At 40.5% G+C, this 18141-nt stretch overlaps 4 protein-coding genes across 6 annotated transcripts in view; 1 reads left to right on the top strand and 3 right to left on the bottom strand.

Annotated features, from left to right (window-relative positions):
• LOC106646779 (uncharacterized) overlaps window positions 1-11289 on the bottom strand; it is a 42320-nt gene extending 31031 nt beyond the window's left edge. Inside the window, exons 1-2 of the mRNA XM_014362901.2 lie at window positions 11206-11289; window positions 10568-10643 (exon numbers count right to left, since the gene is read on the bottom strand). Of these exons, the coding sequence (XP_014218387.2) occupies window positions 10568-10643; window positions 11206-11228 (99 nt within the window). The 5' untranslated portion in view covers window positions 11229-11289. The remainder of the gene's footprint in view (window positions 1-10567; window positions 10644-11205) is intronic.
• Window positions 11290-11421: 132 nt separating this feature from the next.
• Window positions 11422-16453, top strand: LOC106646777 (uncharacterized). Of its 3 annotated transcripts, none has more exons than XM_089592249.1 (3): window positions 11422-11484; window positions 13392-13703; window positions 13773-16453. In XM_089592249.1, exons 2-3 carry the CDS (start codon window positions 13405-13407, stop codon window positions 14278-14280), a joined length of 807 nt encoding a protein of 268 aa, XP_089448375.1. In that variant the 5' UTR covers window positions 11422-11484; window positions 13392-13404; the 3' UTR covers window positions 14281-16453. The 3 variants fall into 3 exon arrangements, with proteins under 3 accessions (XP_089448375.1, XP_089448374.1, XP_089448373.1); XM_089592248.1 differs by lacking the exon at window positions 11422-11484 and adding an exon at window positions 12867-13033; XM_089592247.1 differs by lacking the exon at window positions 11422-11484 and adding an exon at window positions 12867-13086.
• Window positions 11736-13029, bottom strand: LOC106646778 (protein DPCD). The gene is made up of 4 exons (XM_014362900.2): window positions 12789-13029; window positions 12232-12437; window positions 11917-12150; window positions 11736-11853 (listed from the first exon to the last, which is right to left on the bottom strand). The coding sequence occupies exons 1-4, from the start codon at window positions 12850-12852 to the stop codon at window positions 11749-11751; spliced, it is 609 nt and encodes a 202-aa protein (XP_014218386.2). The 5' UTR covers window positions 12853-13029; the 3' UTR covers window positions 11736-11748.
• Window positions 14593-17969, bottom strand: LOC106646776 (uncharacterized). The gene is made up of 8 exons (XM_089592246.1): window positions 17841-17969; window positions 16719-16859; window positions 16524-16641; window positions 16200-16361; window positions 15846-16079; window positions 15464-15595; window positions 15182-15354; window positions 14593-14781 (listed from the first exon to the last, which is right to left on the bottom strand). Coding segments are annotated over exons 1-8 (1047 nt in total). The 5' UTR covers window positions 17843-17969; the 3' UTR covers window positions 14593-14696.
• Between the last annotated feature and the right edge of the window lie 172 nt (window positions 17970-18141).

The following is an 18141-nucleotide window of genomic DNA, read 5'->3' as shown; positions in this document are numbered from 1 at the left end:
CCGGGGCTACACGGGAGCGGCGCTCGCTTCCCGGAAGATGGACCCCTCGCGGGGACCGTCGAGCCGAGGTGCATGTGACCCTCTCTGACTTGATAGCATATCATATCTGATGAGACGCGATGGACAAAAGTGTTTCTCCCCCCCCATCCTACCCCCAAATTTCACGTGTTCTAGTCGTCCGTGTGACGTTGACCAAGACGCTCGCAACTCGGGTCTCATTTGGCGCGACGTCGAGCTACTTCTTTGTGCATAACATTGCTATCCAATTCCTATAAATAATATAAGGTTTCCAAAATGTCTGCAGATTATCAAAAAATTGTTTTTGGGGACTTGCATAAATGAGGCAAGAAAAGACACAGGTATATTATATACATATTGAATCGGTGACCTCTTGAACTTGACTAATCATCGCTACCATCATCAGCATATAAGTAAACGTCATGTATCGTTATATCATCATCCTTTCTTTTTATGCTGCTGACACTCGGATTCTTACAAGTACACAGGTATTTACGAGCCGTTCGTAAACACCGTGCATTATCTCTGCCGCGGCTCTGCTCGATATACAACGTACTTTCGTCGGGGCTCAATTTTATATTGTAAGCGCCGCGTGACGTCCACGCACCGACAGCCATGAGGTATACATGTACAGACCTCAAGGTTTTTCTTCCCTTTTTTTCGTTTCTTATTCACTGGCGAGGTCCACTTGCGAGTGATGGTCACGGGTAAAGGAAAACGCTGACTTTGAAGTTGGCTAAATATCGAGAGCGAAAAATGATTCGCTGCTGTTAAGGGGGAGGGAACCGTAGGATGGTAGTTACCGCGATGTGTTTTTATTTCCTTACGATCGAAAATGTAAAAAAAAAAAAAAAAAAAAAAAAGTTCCGAGGCGCCAGCGCAAGAGGAGAAACGCACAACAGTACAGATGAAAAAATGCAGGAGAGAAAGAAAAAAGGGGAGAAGAGCCAGAGCGGAGGGGGCCCCGGTGCGTATGCGAGAAAGGAGGAAAAAACGAAGGCGTTTCGACAATACGAGACGCAAGGCGCGCGTGTGCGGGTAACAGATAAGATCTCGGAGGGAACGCGGGGAGCGGCGATATTTTACAGAGTCATCGAAGTTCCTCGCCAACTTTGGCATAAATTACACTCACGCAACCCCCCCCCACCTACCCCCTCCCTTGGTTGTCTTACCTCTGTTGCAAAGATCGCGACGTTTCGGAGAGGACGGCGAGATCGACTGTCGGAAAAACTGTTGTACTTTTTTCCAAATTACACGGATGCCGCAAGGCCACTGAAAACAAAGATGCAATGGCGCGGTGCGTGCACCACCAGGATTATTTTTAACTATAGACTTGGTTGCAAGAAATAATGAAACGGTACGAACTTCCACTGCGCGCACGAGGAGCCCTAGGACTCGCGACAGCTTCCGAGAAAAAGGACGCTCTGACGAGATTTAACGTTTTTTTAACTCTCTGGACTCAGAGGGGTAACATAGGTGTTAAGATAACGCGTGACGGGGCAAAAAAGATCAGGCTCGTTTTCTTGGTTTTAAAATTACATTTTGTTCTTTTTCACGGTTTCGGTGGGGCCTGCAATGAAAATCGTCTCAAAAATCGTTCATCGTTTGAAGGAAACGGTTGAAATTCCTGTATTTCTTTTTTTTCTTTACCAGTTTATTCAACTTTTCCTCGCTTGTCCACACAAACACCTCCTTCCCCGATACAATTCACGCTCATAATCGGGGAGGGGTGAAAAAAAATAAAATAATGGTCACTATGAAAATTTTTCAAAAGCAGCGAGATCCTCCGAAAGGAGTTAAGTAAAAGACACAAGATAAATAAAAAAAAGAGTAGGGGCCGCCATCAGTACTGTGGCGACGAAAGCAGATGGCATTCCTCGCTTATCACAGCTGAATTAATCAGATGAAAGGCTCGAATTTGTCGGGTTGACTCGAGGGGTTTCGTGATTCGGCCGAAAACGCGACTTTATGTACCTACTGGTGCGATCACCTTTGCTGTGGCGCTGAAAAAATCGTGTATAGGCACGAAACGAGTGGAAAAGCATCGCCTGTAGTCTCGAGAGAGGAAAATCCTTCGGGAATTAGTGTGGATTCGATTTTAAGTAATTTCATGGGAAACGATTTTTATATTTGATGAAATTTTTCTATAAACTGATAAAACTTTCCAGTATACGTAGAATGGTATCCATACCATACTCATACACGAGCTCATAAGTTAAATTATAGGTATGTTTTGACAATTCAACGAACAATTCAACAACTTGATATTTTTATTCTATTCACAATTAAAACAAATTTTTAAAAAATTGTTTCAACTTTGAGAAATAATTATCGCGCTTTAGTCCATTATACAAGGGATTATAAAAATGAAAATGAAATAAAATAATAATAGCAACAAAAGGTATATGAAACGAAAAAGTCGTTGGTGGCAGAAAAAAGGGACGGAGATGCCTATCTCGCGCCCGCGACTTCTCAGTTACACGTGCTCCCATTGTCCGGGTAGGCCAACTGCAGGGAATTTCACCGCATAACTTAGCCCCCCCGCGGGAGCCGAATCGCTCACGTAAACACGTTGTACCGGACTACCCATTTGGTTACCTACAAACTGTAAATATTTTCTCGGGGCCCCTACGCTCTTCGTCGTGTTTTTTTTTATTTTCTTTCTCCGACAAACCGGGCAGCCGTGCTCGAATCCTAGAGCCCCCTCCTTCTCCCCACACCCTCCTTGGAGCCTCACGGGACTGAATTAGCCACGGCGCCTCGGAGAGAGAAACGGAGAAAGCCCAGCGCGTGGATTTAAGTCCCATTGTTTGATTTTTGTTGCTCTAGCTGCTCTGGCTTTAAAGCGAGATTGCTTTATTAGGGCATTGTTGGGCGAAATGGGAGCGTTAAATGGACGGCCAAATTGGTGACTGATAGCCTCGTTTAAGCCTGGACCCACTCTTTTTCTCTCTGTTACATTTTTGGAACGGCAAAATAAATAACATAAAATAACACTTTGTACGTAATCTCAAAAAAAAAAAAAAAAAAAAAAAAGTATAATTTCCTCATGCACCTCCGTATTCCAAAATTCAAGCATCAGATCGTGCGTGATATTGATAATAAAAAAAACTTCACCCCTTCGATATTTCGTTTCCACGTTCGCGGAACCCGAGAAGGGCCAACCTCGTAAATTTCACCGAGAGACCTACGCGGGAGTGTAGCGAAAAAGAAGGAAAAAAAAAAGAAGACAAAGAAAGACCACCACCTCTCGCCTCCCACATGAAGGTGCAGGTACCTGTGGGATCCGAAAAGGAGACGATCTCTGGTATGCAGAGCAGCGACACGCGGCCGACGTCGCTACGATGGCCAAGGGGAAAAAAAAAAATCGGCCAGAGGCGCCCAGCTGGGCGGTTTGACTTACGAGCTCATTACTAGAAAAAAGGTCGTGCACGAGCGGAAAATTATAGTCGCTAAAGTGTCACCCGAAACGAACTGCGAACTGCCCATAAACAATCGGGGTATAGGTTGCACAACAATGTCGCGCGGACAAAGGGCAAAACAAACGTAAAAAAAAAAAAAAAAAAAAAAAAAAAAAAAAAATGCAGAAAGCAAGGAAAGAAAGTTGTCGTCGATGCAGGTGGGCACGAGAGCCCTCGCGAGGGCACGTCGATGGGGATTTTTCCGCCGGAGAGCCGAAACTCGAAACCCTCGAGGAGGAGGATGAGACCGAGGGGGCCATGAGTTAAGGATGCCGGCACTCGGCGAGCGCGAGTGGGTGATATGGCCGCCACGGAGCTCGAATGGTAAACTAATAAATATGGAATCGAGGGCCCTTTACAAGCTCGGCTGTCGCGAGAACTTGAGACGTCGCTTACTTTTATACATGTATATACACACCCCTGGGGGTTTCGCAGGGCTGATGCGTTATCAAGGATAGGCGAGATTCGGCGTTTCGATGCCCTCATCCGCGATTGCCGGGACTATTTTTTCTCATACGCTCTGGGCTCTCGCTGTTGACCGAATCGTCTAATTTGACTTGTACCTACGTATTTTCAATGAGAGATACCATTTCATTTAAATTTCGTTCACCAAGTACTATCAATAATAATTTTTCCGAGCAAAACATTGTGCAACAGTGTACTTTTGGAAAATTACCTTTACACGAGAGTAATTTTAATAAACATACATATTGTGTGCCTTTTTTTTTTCTCATTGACTAATTAAAACTAATTGAAAATGCACAAATTATTTGCGGGAAAAACTTTAGCACTGTATTGTAAAAAGTAAAATTTTCCAGCATTAAAAAAAAAAAAAAAAAAAAAAAAAAAAACCTATCCATGTCCAAGTCCATTTGGAAGGTAATGACGAAATTTTTTTTTCTTTTTCTTTCAAATAGCACTAAATTTGTATACAATATTACACTTGAGTGCTCAGCACCGGGCAATTCCCTCCATAATTATCGTAAACCCCGCAGTTAACTTTTTAATATAGATGAGAAGCACACCTCCAAATTATTCGGAATAACCCATCGGTCAAGCTGCACTTACCACCGACAATTTGTGAAACAGTAAAAATCATCGTAAAGCAGCAACGATATCAGACACCTCTCCACCCCACCCTCGTCATTTCTGTTTCTCGATGCCCTTACCCTTCTCCAGCACCAATAAAAGCCGGCGATGACCGAGCGCTAAAAAAAAAAAAAAAAACGAGGGAGGCCGGAATGCCCCGAAAAATTTATTGTTCCGATCGCACGGGGCCCTTTTTTCCACACCCGCCTCTCGCCAAAACAGACGCGGCTGCACGAGGCCCTGCCGGATTCCTGCACGTTTGTACACACGGGCGCGCTGTGGTCGTATTATTATAACGAGCGACGCCGCCACCGCATACAGGCCCCCCCGCGGCTCACCAGCGCGGGGGACGAAAATTTCTCTTCCAAGATTCATCCCTCGTGAGCGTGAGTGCTCTGTAACCCAAGCGGGCTCGAATCAATTAGGAATGCGCACTCTTTTCGGCGGACCCTCGGCGTATATATTATGTGCATGCTTTTACGCGCAGCGCAATCCTGCGATTGGTATTATTAAGAGCTTACGTTTCAGCTTTAATGGTAAGAAGCGCGAAATGGTTTTTTTTTTTTTTTTCTTTATGGTACACGCGCAGCCCTCGCTGATTGTTACAGCTTCATTACCAATTGTAAAAGTTATACATGGTGGAGGGAACTTTCCTCTGGTTCCTTTAAATTTTAGTTGGTTTCTTTTTTCTTTCTTTGTTTCTTTGGCGCTTAATTGAAAGCTGCCTTGGAAAACACGAGAAAAGCTAATGGGTAAAGCGAGCTGATTAAAAAAAAAAAAAAAAAAAAAAAAAAAAAATAGCTGTGCAACAGGAGGAGGCGTCATCGCTTTGGGGCAGTATAACTTCGACACGTACCTAACTAACAATGTTTTGGGGCCACAACCAAAAACGCATTTCATTCCGCGCTGATGCTGCCGGTGTGGGTAAAGAGCCACGCATACAACGCCGATCGTTAACGCACTCACGCGAGAGAGAAAGAGACGAGAATGAGAAATAGAGGCGAGCGTGTATTATAAGCGTACTTATATATGGAGTCGATTTCGGGCCTCACGGCAACCGGTTTCTCGCAGCACTTATGGTGCACCCATATCACGTGCATGTATCGACATTATGGAAGCTCTTGCGCGGAGAGCAACAAAGTTCAAACGAAAATTTTCGAGAGATGACGGCTCTTTCGCGTGCACATGGCGAAAACACGTCGTTTAAGCGTTTAATCGACGACGGGGTACAAGCGCACGAGATACACAATAACTTGTATATAGGAGCAGAAACCGAGAGGAAAGTGCGTTGTTTACGGGCACCAAGGAATACAACCGCACTTTCTCCCTTTCGTCCAAATTATTTTTTTTTTCTCTTTATAATATATATAGTATATTACATACAACACTTTACAGGTAAGGTATTACCCACATATGTATAACGCGCACGTGGTCGAGATGCGTGTACGGAGGAGATAAGACGGGAGATATCGCGTGGGTTACGCACGTGTTAAGTGCGAGGTTTATTCGTGCGCTGTTTATAATTGTATTAATTAAAAGTATCTTTTACCCTCGCTTCTTGCGTCAGTATTTGCTGTGCGTGTACATATATATAGGCACACACACAGGTGTGGGTTGCTATGTATAATACGTTAAGGGATTAAAACTCACGGTCTGAGATAAGGTCAAGTGGATGCGATGCGGTTTTAAACGCGGCACGGCTGCTCCGGTGTAGCTTTACGATCTGGTAACTTCTCTGTAAAAATACATATACACGTGTGTCCCGTATACACGAATTACTTACGTGCAGCGGTAGCTCATCTTTAGAGAGGATTACGAGTATTATGAGTGTTTAGTGATGAGATTAGCCACGTGGTTTCGTAGTAATTCGGGATATCGAGACCTGTGTGCGATAACAAAAAAAAATTTTCTGACGATTTTCATGATAAAACAATAAATTAAGTTAATTTAGCACGTTTGACTGGGACCGATGAAATGAATTTTCATATGGATTGCAGAAAATCAAGCTTTAAATTTACATGATTGAATTTCACAGAATCATTGTAGAGAAAATATGTAGAAAAATCGATAGAAAATTTTTTTGATTCTTTTTGGTACAATATCGCTATAATAACATTGTATTCGGTAAACAAGTTAATCAAACAGGTATGACTTTGAGTATACTTTTTGAAGATTCGTAAACAACAGATTCTACGCAACGACGCGTCAAGCAAGAAAATAAGCAACGTCACTTTGATTGGAACGTTAATTACTCGCGAAGCTGTATACAACATATTAGTAGTAAAGGCTCGATGGCGGCCGCAATTTTCGGGACCTCGCACCGCATGTATAGGACAAAGCAGCCGCACCGTCGTCTCTTACCGTCTTTAATTTACCGTACATATATATACGCACACTGCACGTATCGAGCGGAGTCTCGCGTGCGCGTACAATTAGCGCGGTGCGCACCGAATTTTAATGAGGCATCGACGAGCGGCACACTCGAGTGTACAGTGCACACCTACAGGGGAGCAGGGTCAGACGGACCTCCGTATAAAAATGGTTTATGCCCCGCGAAACTCCGCGCGCGGGCCGCCGCCATCAATTAGACCATCGCCGCGGCTCTCTCTCTCCCATGCGCTTTACATTTACCCCCCGTTTTAGCGGCTTCGTTTCTTCCTCCCCATATATGCTCGAGGTTTCGGCGAGCTAAGAACGGCCTTTTCGGTTTACGGCCATACAATATATTATAATGTACACGCACCTCCCGGTGCAACGCGCCGTCCGTCGTTTACCGCGGGACACGCCAGATTCTTCTCTCTGGATGCTCGTAAGTATAAATATATACCGCTGACGCGATGAAAGTCACTTTTGCTTGTGTACAGGTAGTACGCGAGGGAGGGGAAGAAGTTCGTGAGTTATCGAGTGCACAGAGGGAGGATTTTTCTTTACGAGCCAAATGAGGTATTTAACGCGCCGAAAGCCGGGATATAATCCTATACTTATTGACGGTTTCGCAGAAGTGCTGGACAAAAGTAGGTGTGATGTACACGCACGCGAAGGAGTTCCCGGTCGCGTGAGTTTTTCTCTCGGCTTTTAATATTAATAAATACTCGGGGTTGACAGGTAATTTTTCAACGCGCGCTTCTACCAACGTAGCCGTGCCGCCGAAACTATCATCGGCGGGCGTGGGGTATATGGGGAAAAGAAAGGCGGGGGGAAAGTATCGGGAAGATAATTTCGTCATTGTCGCGGGCCAAAGGGCTTTCTGTCGGCACTCACGAGCATCGGAAATATATTTTTTTTTTCCAGGCAAGGGAGACGAGAGGTGCGAGGTAATCGTCGAACGAACGAGAAGGCCTCTCGAGACGACTGTGGGTACGTAAGCGAGAGCACGCACGGTATTGTTTATGAAGTACTTATTTTGCACCATATATGTTTTACTTGTGGACATCTTTGAAGGTACATCAGGATCCACAGCGAACGTGGTAATAATGACATGCAGGTTGACGGTAGTTGCCAATTTTCATTGCCCGTTTGTCGAGTTAATCTGTCATCGGCGAGTATCGTTTATTTTTGCTAGTATAGAGTTTAAAGGGCAAAAAAGTTTGTCGTGGTGTCAGGGATAACGGAGGTGTACAATCATGGTTGAGGTCATCAGGACAATAGATTGGCAATGGATTTTTATGTAGCTGGTAGTTCGATCAGTGCTTATAATAAGATTAATTAGTGACAGTGCCGAGCCGGTGCGTATGTTAACGAGCGCGTTATTATGACTGTCCACGGAGATTATCAATCCATGCGAATCTGTTGATTTAACTGCCGATGTCTTTGCGATCGTTTTGTCTGCTTACGGATCTGATGCAGTTGCACTTGGGACTTGATGAATTTAACTGTGTATACCAGTCCATTCGTTTGGGTTGTAGTGTTAACGAGTCGAGTTATACCTATAAAAGTCAAACACAACCGTGCCGTGTAAGCGCTGCTATTATTGTCAAGGGACCAAATTGATTAAATGAACGGCGGAGCCTGGCCATACATTTATTTGGAGGTACCTGCTAGGTAGAGACGTTAATTTTTTCATAAACTGACTTTTAAACAATTCTGATCGTCACTTGCACGCGACAATTTATTATTATTATCATTGCAGTCTGCGGTAACGACAAGAAGCTGACCCTGAAAACGTAGAGCAGCTGTTGGACAAGATCTGATTATGGAGCTTTTACACGATTGAAACAAAATTAGCCAACGTGTGAGGTGCATTGAGCGTGACGATACGAAATGACGTTCATAAATACAGCCACTTTAAAAAAATGTTTTCATGATCTTCATATTAAGTACGATGCAGGAGGATAAACAATTCAAACCGTCTGAAAGATTCGTGGGAACAAGACCCAAGCAAATAACTAACGAGCAAAAGAAAGAGGGGGAAAAAAAACATACAAAGACAGACGGACAACCGATCGAGCGATGCCACGAAGGTGACTATACGGTATAAACATATACACACACGCGCACAATGGCGTCTGCACTTGCCGGCGGGAGCCTCAAATAATTTAGAAAACCTCCTGTTACGTACGCGTGTGTGGGTATATGATATATACATGTACGCCCTGCAGGCAGGCGCTATACATGGGTGTACTCCCTTCGAGAATTCGATGCTCGATCTTATCTGCGCGAGCCAGGGATCCCTCCCGCGAAGACGCGGAGTAGAGCGTATATATATATATATATATATATATATAATATGTGTATGCAACGACCCGCGTTTGATTTACCACGACGAACCGAACGCATATACAGGAGAGAGAAAGTGAAAGATGATAAGAGAGAGAGAGAGAGAGAAAAGGAGAGATAAAGGGGAGCAGATACGAGGTGCGGGCTGCAGGGGAACGGAGCCGCGAAAGCTCGGATAAGAGACACGTGTAAGTCCGGTCTTTTTTTTATTTTTTTATTACCATTCGCGCGGGGTAAAACAACCTCGAGCTTGCGTTGTATGCCTGCATGGGAACTACGTGGTGTACCATCCTCTTTCGGCGCTCACATGTGCCAGAGTGATTTTTTTCCTTTTTTTTTTCATTCGCCCCTTCGGGTGTGCAGAATTAGTGGGGAATCTCGGCGAAATGTCCCGGAGATAACGCGCTATCTGGACCCTCGGACGCTGACTTTGTTCGTCTCTTTTCGTTGGGCAGATGTGTATACCTGAACGCGTGCACGGCCGATGAGGGAAGAAATTTCACACGCGCACGCCGTGGATGCAATAATTCGCTTGCCCGCTCGTGGACACGGGTGGGTTACTTCACGCAGTCTCCTCCGATCACTGTACGGGTCCGAGATCGAACTTTATCTGTGGAAGGTTTCAATTTCGCGTACCGATTTCTCACGAACGCCGTACTTGCATCAAGTCCCCTATGGTGCCCCGGATTGAGCGGTCACTTTCGAGGCCTTGGTGTACATCCTCTCATATTAGTTCAAGCCAAGCGATGCCTGACAAATTTGGGGAATCGAAGCGCTCTAGCTGTTGGAGCTAGTATATGATTTTTTTTCGTTACTGCCTTGTCGACAATACTGGCCTTAACATTTTTGCGTTGTATTAGTACTTATTTATTTTAATGTTGTTTCAAATGTCTAACTGAAACTAGAATAACAATTCGAATGATTACGGTTGTAGGCAAAAAGTGTAAGCCATAGTGAACGTGCTTATGTTGTTTTTTTCTTAAATGGAAACATAACGTACGTCTGAGGGCAAAAAAACAGTTTATTTCGCTCGTTGGTGATATTGCAGAACTGTCATCACCAAATTAGAAGTAGGATACTCTTTGACTAAGCATCTTGTTACCTGTCGGTTTTTTGGCTCAACTGGAATTGACTTTATTACAAAATCCATTTGAGAAAATCGAATCGAATACAACTTATTTAACACCTTAATATTAAAATAGTACAGGGAGTTTCGATTAGTTCAAGAGTAAAATTATATAACACCTGATCTAAACAGTTACAATTATAATTAAGTGACTTACCTCTTTGAGGGGCACTTTGAAGGCCATTATATTTGTTCCATTAATAACCTCGCCATAGGGCTTGTAATCCAGCCACCTGAATATGTAAAACATACCATATCAGTAAAACGTCTCATAGCAAGTATCACAAAAATTAAATAACAATAATTTAATGTGTGCTGTTTGTAGAACAAACATTAAACACGTGTCTAATATGTTGGCTCGAAATTCAAGTTACGCGGTGTATCCTACTCCATCTACACGATGCCTACTTATCTACCCCACGTACTTTGAACTGGATTTACTACAGTACCTACTGCAAGTCGGTAAAACAGCCACGATAAATATACATGATAGAACACATATATGTATATAGGTAGCGGCAAAGACGCGCCAATGTATAACAACAAAAGATCGTCGACAACAAATTGACAAATCTCAAGCTTCACATATTCATTTTTTAGAACACTACACCTCGCTATTCGCGAAAACGACAGACTAACGTGTAATAATTGACGGATCTTGTGGTTATGAAGTGGTAACGCAATCAAAACATAACCTTAAAAACAAAGCAATTTTGCACAGCCTTTATTACAATAACTGACGTTTAATTTACACAAAATTAATGGGTGAATAACAAAACCTTATCTTGAGCTTACCTGTCGGGTATGGACTTGGACATTTTATAATGTTTATTTCACGCGATTCAACACAAAACTAAACGCATTATAAGCCGAACAACAACACTACTCGCGGTCAACTACACGCAGACGCAGACGCTGCCGAACATTATATAGATATAGCAATTCTCTTTTCACAACGCCCTCTATACTTATCCAACAGCTGTGTGTGGATGGCGGCTGTTTTCACTTTAGCGATTGAAATTAAGTATATGTATTTCACATTGATTAAGTGATCTTAAATTATTGAGAAAAAAGGTAAGATGTTTGTAGTAAGCGCCTTAAAATAGTTTTTTGAACTAGTAACAAGAATAAAGATTAAAAAAAAAATTTTGTTAAAAAATTTCCTGCAGATTTTAAGATTTAACATGCTTAGAATTCGAATAGTACCTTAATTTATATTTCTTAAAAGTAGCAAATATGTGCACAAATAAGTTATGTACCAATAAAAAACATCAGTTAATCGTTCCAAATTTAGTGGAACAGAAACATAGTGAATATTTTTCCTAAATCCTTATTTTGCTAACTTGTTGGACACTGAACATCTCCATCTTTTACTACTTTTAATTTTGAAACCATGTCAAATATGTCTTTTTCAATGGCAAGGAGTTTTGGAGGTTTTTTGTACTGAAAAAAATAAAACGATTATTAATAAGCAAATCAAAAATAAATCTTCCTGACAATACTCACTGTAATTGTAAGGGTATTGTACTGATGTGTAAAAGATATTCTTTCTTGCTCTGGTTTCAGACCTATTCGATCTAGATCAGGAATGTTCATTTTTTTAAAATACTTTTTGTTACTTGTACGCACAGTTATTGTTCCATCATCTTCTGCTGATACAGAATAAACATCTTTGGGGTAAGACAAATTTCTTATCCTCCATTCTAAGGCAGTTTTAGTTATCCTTCGTGTGATCAGTGGCTGAAAATTTTCAACAAACGTGTAGCAGTTAGCAGAATCTATACTATTAAGATTTTTCACATGGATATTCAGTGTACTTACAGCACTCGAGCTCTCTCTTATACCAACAGTTTCCAAATTATCTGTAATTTTTGGCACTGGATCACCAACTTCCACCACCCACCCCATGTCCTGTCCCAATTTTCCTTTCTCTTTCCATGATCGCTTCACAACAACATTAGTTTCCATGCTATATTCTTCCACCATTTCTCGTCCATCTCCCATCAAAAAATGCACCTTTCTTTTCCCTGCAACAATCATACTCCATTACTTATTAATTTTAAACTAAGTTTTGATTTTTCATCAAAGTAAAAATAAACATTTTTTTAACAAAGTGCATTTGTACATTTCTACAAAGATTCTTCACTGAGCACTACTATTTGTTAATTTTTTCTCTATCATGAATAAATTTTTTAATTTCGTGTTACTTTTTAATATTGACTGCAGAATGCGAGCCGGTATTGATCAAACAGTAAGGTTAGCGGTAAACATAAAATGCTTTTCATTTAAAAGGTTGCACATATGGTACTTTTTCGTTTCTACAAAATTTGCAAGACGATTAAGAATAAATAATGCAAAGTTAATGCAAATAAAATTACCATCCTGAATAATTGCTGTTTTTTTGGCGTCTTGGAGTAACTTTACCCACTGCTCGGGTGCCATGCTGATACCCAAAATATACTCTGCGTCTCCTCTCTCTCTGGTGCAGTGTGTAAACAACTTTCATCAGTACAGTCAATACAATAGCTCGTGCATCCAAGCAACCGAGGAATCGAATTTGATTTATTAGGTGGCAGAAAGTGAATCAAGGAACAAAATAATTTTACGATCGAGAGTTTCAATTGTAATTGATAAAGCAACAGTAGTTTGGGATACCTCAAAATTACTACATTAATGGTATCAGGTGTCCCATAAAAATTATAAGAGTTTTAACCAAACCAATCGAAAATAGTTGAAAATCCTTGTTTATTGAGCTTAGAATTGTGCTGGTTGTATTTCGTCATTGTTATTTTAATTGTTGGTTCATCTGAATTGGTTTTGCAGTGTATTTTTAAAATCCTAACCTGTTCTTGTTTTCTTATACATTAAGTTAATTTTGTATGACGAATGCAGTACTGTCGACTATTTTTTTTAAGTAAAGTTAGATTGATAATCCATTGATGAGGAGATTTTAATTTTTTCCATGGTTCTTACGGTTTCAGAACTGCAGCTAAAATGAGTCACATTGTTGTCATCAGGCCTTACCACCCAGGGGATGAGATGAGCTGTCATGAATTGATAAGAAGCGGAATTTTATCATCGATGAACAGTACCTTTATTGGAAACGTGCTTAAAGAAGTGACGTTTCAAATTATGATTCTCTTGGCTGCAATAATGTTCATATTTTTTGGAATGCCAATAACAATCTGCCTTCTTGTCGTGCCTATTGTACTCTTATCAACTTACGTAATTACATATGTAGCCTTCATGGCCAAAGTAGCAGAAGTGGACCAAGAAGTTTCAAATATAGCCAGGTAACTAATCATTCTTTTGTTACATAAAGTATTTGTGGCGGTAAACTGGTGAAAATAATTGTTTTTCAGGATTTACATGTCAAACGCTTTTTCTTGTTTCTGGGTAGCCGAAGCCTATGAGCCTATTTTCACGACACGCAGTCCTTCTGAATTTTATTACAACATTATAACTGAAAAACAGTTCAAGGAGTCCAAAATTGATGTGTCTGCTCAATCTAAGAGGATTGTAGGTAGCATTGGCTTGCAAAAAAGTCATAGCCTTGACAAGGGAGCATGGATCAAGCGTCTCTGCGTCCACAAGAATTTTCAACGCAAAGGTATAGCCTCTCATCTTTTAAAAGCAGCCATTGATTTTGCCATTGAACAGGGTTATAGTTGTGCCAATATCGTGGCATCTGAGTACACGGAGGGTGGTAGGGAATTATGTTTGAAAAAGGGTTTTGAATTAAAGATGATGTACCACCAGCAAATTGTAGGTACGTTGCTTACAACTTTAATGTACGAACTGACTTATCAAATTAAGCCAGGAGATTCCAACTATGCTGTGTTACAAAAAAAAAGGTATTCCGTCAGGTAGAAGAGCAGGTCGATGATTTTTAACGTTTAAGCCAGAAAGAAAAGTCTATAAATACCAAAGTTAAAAAATTTATAGTTAAAACTATGATATTTGAAACTGTTTGATTTCAGTTTTTTTCTAAAATATGGTGGCAGGTAATTTATCTTGCTAGCAAGTTATGATAATTTTACCTTTACTCTAAGCTGTAAGTTTTTCATGGAGTCCTCGAGAATCAAGAAAAAGAGTTAAGTAACAACCCAAGGAGCTTTAAAAAATTTGATAAAAAAAGTTCTTAATCTGATTATTAAAATTTTTTTTATTAACCATATAATAGTGTAATGATAAGAAATAAGTTTTTATAAAAGTTGTTAAAAACTTGAAATATCACATAGTAAATTATAAGGAGTATCTTTTGGGTAAAGCTAGAGTTTCATACGTTACATACGTTTGTTTTTCATGGCACTCCTGTATTTTTCAATTTCAATTCCTTCCCAATGCTTCTTTGTCACTTTCGAGATGTACCTAAAAAAAAAAAAAAAAATGTTCACGTACTTATAAATAATTAGAGGTGTTACTGTAGTCTATTACTATGAATTTCAGAGATCTAGTTTTCATTATTTCTAATTCCACATATCGAACTGCAGAACTTACCATAATATTTCCACAATCACAAAGCTGTGAACACAGAGCTCTACTTAAACTTATTACTATTGTTTAATAATATCACATTACATTAACATCCTTCGATGTCGACAGCTATTAAAAAATACAAAACATTTGATTTAATACTCTGGGAAGTATTAATCAACTACTTTCATAATGATCCAAAGTTAGCGTAAATTTTAAAGTTATTACGTTTATGTAACTTTGAATCATTGATAAAGTTCATCAATGCCCAAGATTCAAATGAAATGCTACTTACTCTTTTTTTATTTCTTCAAGAACTTCCATCTCTTTATCGCTAATGCCATTGTAAACAACATTCATGTTTATATCCAAGTCTCGCCAATTTTGCATTCCAACCAAGTGGGTAGAAACATCTGGACATTGAAACGAATGCCAAACCGCTAGCTTAGCTAATTCCACGTCATGTGCCTTACGTTTGTCAAAACGTAAACTATCAATTGTATGCGAACGCATTTACCAAACGGTATTTTGTAAGTCGAGTTTTTCAAGTGCCAAACTTTTGCACGAGATATCCTACCTTGCAACATTGTGCCGCGTCATTGCATACTTTTTTCATACACTCTGGAGCCGGATGCCATTGTGGAGGTTTTTTACTTGACAAAAGTCCCATGCACGGTGCTGCGGCATTGATAATTCCAATGTTGTGCTCCTGGAATCACAATATTTTTAACAACATTTTTAGTATTTGGATGACTAAATGCTGATCACGCATCTTTACTGTATTCAATGTAATTTTAATATACTCAGTGCCACGTGTATTGTACTGATTAATTTAGTTTCATTAATTTAAGATTTCATCGACCAGAGACTAAGGAGCATTTAGAATCTCAATCGAACTTTAATTAAAAGAATCTCAGAGTAAAATTTATCATTGGGAACCGCGTTTGCGTCGCACTAACTTTGAAAAACGGAATGTACTCGGCGAGGGTGTCATCGATGAGGGTGAACCTAGCGTAGCTCAGCACACAGCTGATGTTGATGTTGCTCCGTTCGATGCACTCCTTGAGTACAGAAACAGGGTAGCCAGTGATGCCAATGTGTCTGGCACGGCCCTCGGCCACTTGGCGCGACAACTCGGGCAGGGTTTGAGTTATGATTATGTCCAGCGAAGGCGCGAACTCGATGTCGTGAACCTGTGACAACGCACCAAGTGATTTGTTAAAATTACTTGTACCAAGCAATATTCCATGACCTGTACTTTTAAGTTGTTAGTTCATAAGTGGCGTTTAAGTAAAAGTTGTATACCTACTCACTTGTATGACGTCGACGTAGTCGAGCTGCAGAAGCTCCAGACTCTTTTTTACACTGCGACGAGCTCGCTCGGCTGTAAAATCAAACATGTGTTCGTAATCTAGCTCGTACCTTCCGACCTTTGTAGCTATGTAATAAGCTTGACGAGGAATTCCCTTGAGTGCCTAAACCACGTGGTGAACGTATCCACGTCAAACACGTTTTGTACATTACAAATAATATATATTATATATTTATGCCAGACTACAAATTGTTAAGCATATAAGTATTTTTTAATAAAATAAATTTGAAAAAAAAAAAAAAAAAAAACAGTATGAATAGAGTACCTTTCCCAGCACTGTCTCGGATCTCCCCTGTCCATACCAGTAAGCGGTGTCGATGTAATTTATGCCCTTTTTCAACGCTTTCCTTATCGTCTGTATGGCCTCCTCTTCGTCGTAATCCCTAAAAAAAATAGATTTCTTACAAAACCTCATTTTAACCAATGGATACCTTTAGGTATCCCAGTAGGTATTATTCACCCGAAATGACAGCCCAATGTTCCACCCCCGAGGGACAGTTTACTGACTCGCAATCCTGTTTTGCCCAAAGTCCTGTACTCCATACATTTCACCGCCTCGAGATCGTGAAATCCTTCCACGTAAGTTGGCGGTAGGTCTTTCCTGCAACGATCGTCGATCGAAAAATTGTTAGTTACATTCACCTCACATTGGTCTTGTGATTGGCGTATACTGTTAAAAAAAAAAAAAAACTTGGATGTCTGATGAAAAAGAGGAGACATGTGTGCACGTTTTCGTGAAGGTGTATAAATGAGGTTTTTCATCGAGGAAGCAAAGATTAAAAGATACGTTTTACATAAAAAATAAAAAATTCAATGTGTCGAGGTAAAACAACAGTATACTGTTGTTTGGCTGTTGTATGTATCTTTTTACAGAGATATAATTACCGGCCCGCTCTGAGAGAGCTTCGATACAAGTAATGACACGCGCGTGATTTTCAAATTTCCGCACATAATTTGGTACAATAATTGTATTTACTGTAAGTCGTAAGTTTAATTTGTTATTCAATATCAGAATGAATGGGTCGCTGCGTCGTTTTCCACCATCGCGAACAGGTGCAATTCATTAACCGCACCTGCGCTAAAAATAGAACATTGGTATAGACACACCGCTGACTGCTAATAAATATACCCGCGAAGCTTTTTGCGCTTGACCCTGAGATGCCGGTGCAACCTCGCGAACGTCGCAGTTGTTGGCAACCTTTATCGCGACTCTCCCTTGTTTTGATACATATATATATATTTTTTTTTTCTCGCAAACACGTTTATCTACCGTGAGGCGGTGTTTTTACAAAAAAATACCCCCGATTATTTCAAAGATAATCTTCTCGCGATGCTGTTATATCGTTAATCTGTATACTTATCTACTTGACGCGATGGTATAACTGGAGTATTTTGAGCGAGTAAAAAGCCACATTTTTTTAAATGCTTATCATTACTTATATCTTTATACTGAATTTCACTACTTTGCCAACCCGAATGTAAGTTGTCACTTTTGCGAGATCAATGAACGTTCGTTCAAGCGTTTCTATGAAAAATATGCATTTTCCCAAGCTTTTATTTGCTGAACATGGAAAAATCTTACATTTTTTTGTCGATGAGCTTTCAACCGAACGGCAGCCAACGTGGAACCGAGTGTCTTGTGTATTTTTTTATCTACAGACTTTGTTATTTCATAAAAAACTTCTCGTCGGGTGTCACGAGCAGCTGTACAGTCTTTGGCAAACTACTGTATGGCGGATGTAGCTAACTCCTTTTGTCACGAGCTGGCAAGCAACCCAATAAAAAATTGCTGATGATAGTGCGAATCTTTGTGCACTGCCATCTAGAAAATAAAGACGAAAATTTCTTAACGTCGCATTTATCAAGGTTCAGTACCTATAATT

Source organism: Copidosoma floridanum, unplaced genomic scaffold (genome assembly GCF_036245765.1).
Source record: "Copidosoma floridanum isolate Cflo_tuat_1 unplaced genomic scaffold, Cflo_Japanese_pri ptg000014l, whole genome shotgun sequence".
Taxonomy (NCBI): Eukaryota; Metazoa; Arthropoda; class Insecta; order Hymenoptera; family Encyrtidae; genus Copidosoma; species Copidosoma floridanum.
This window is presented reverse-complemented; position numbering and strand designations above follow the sequence as displayed.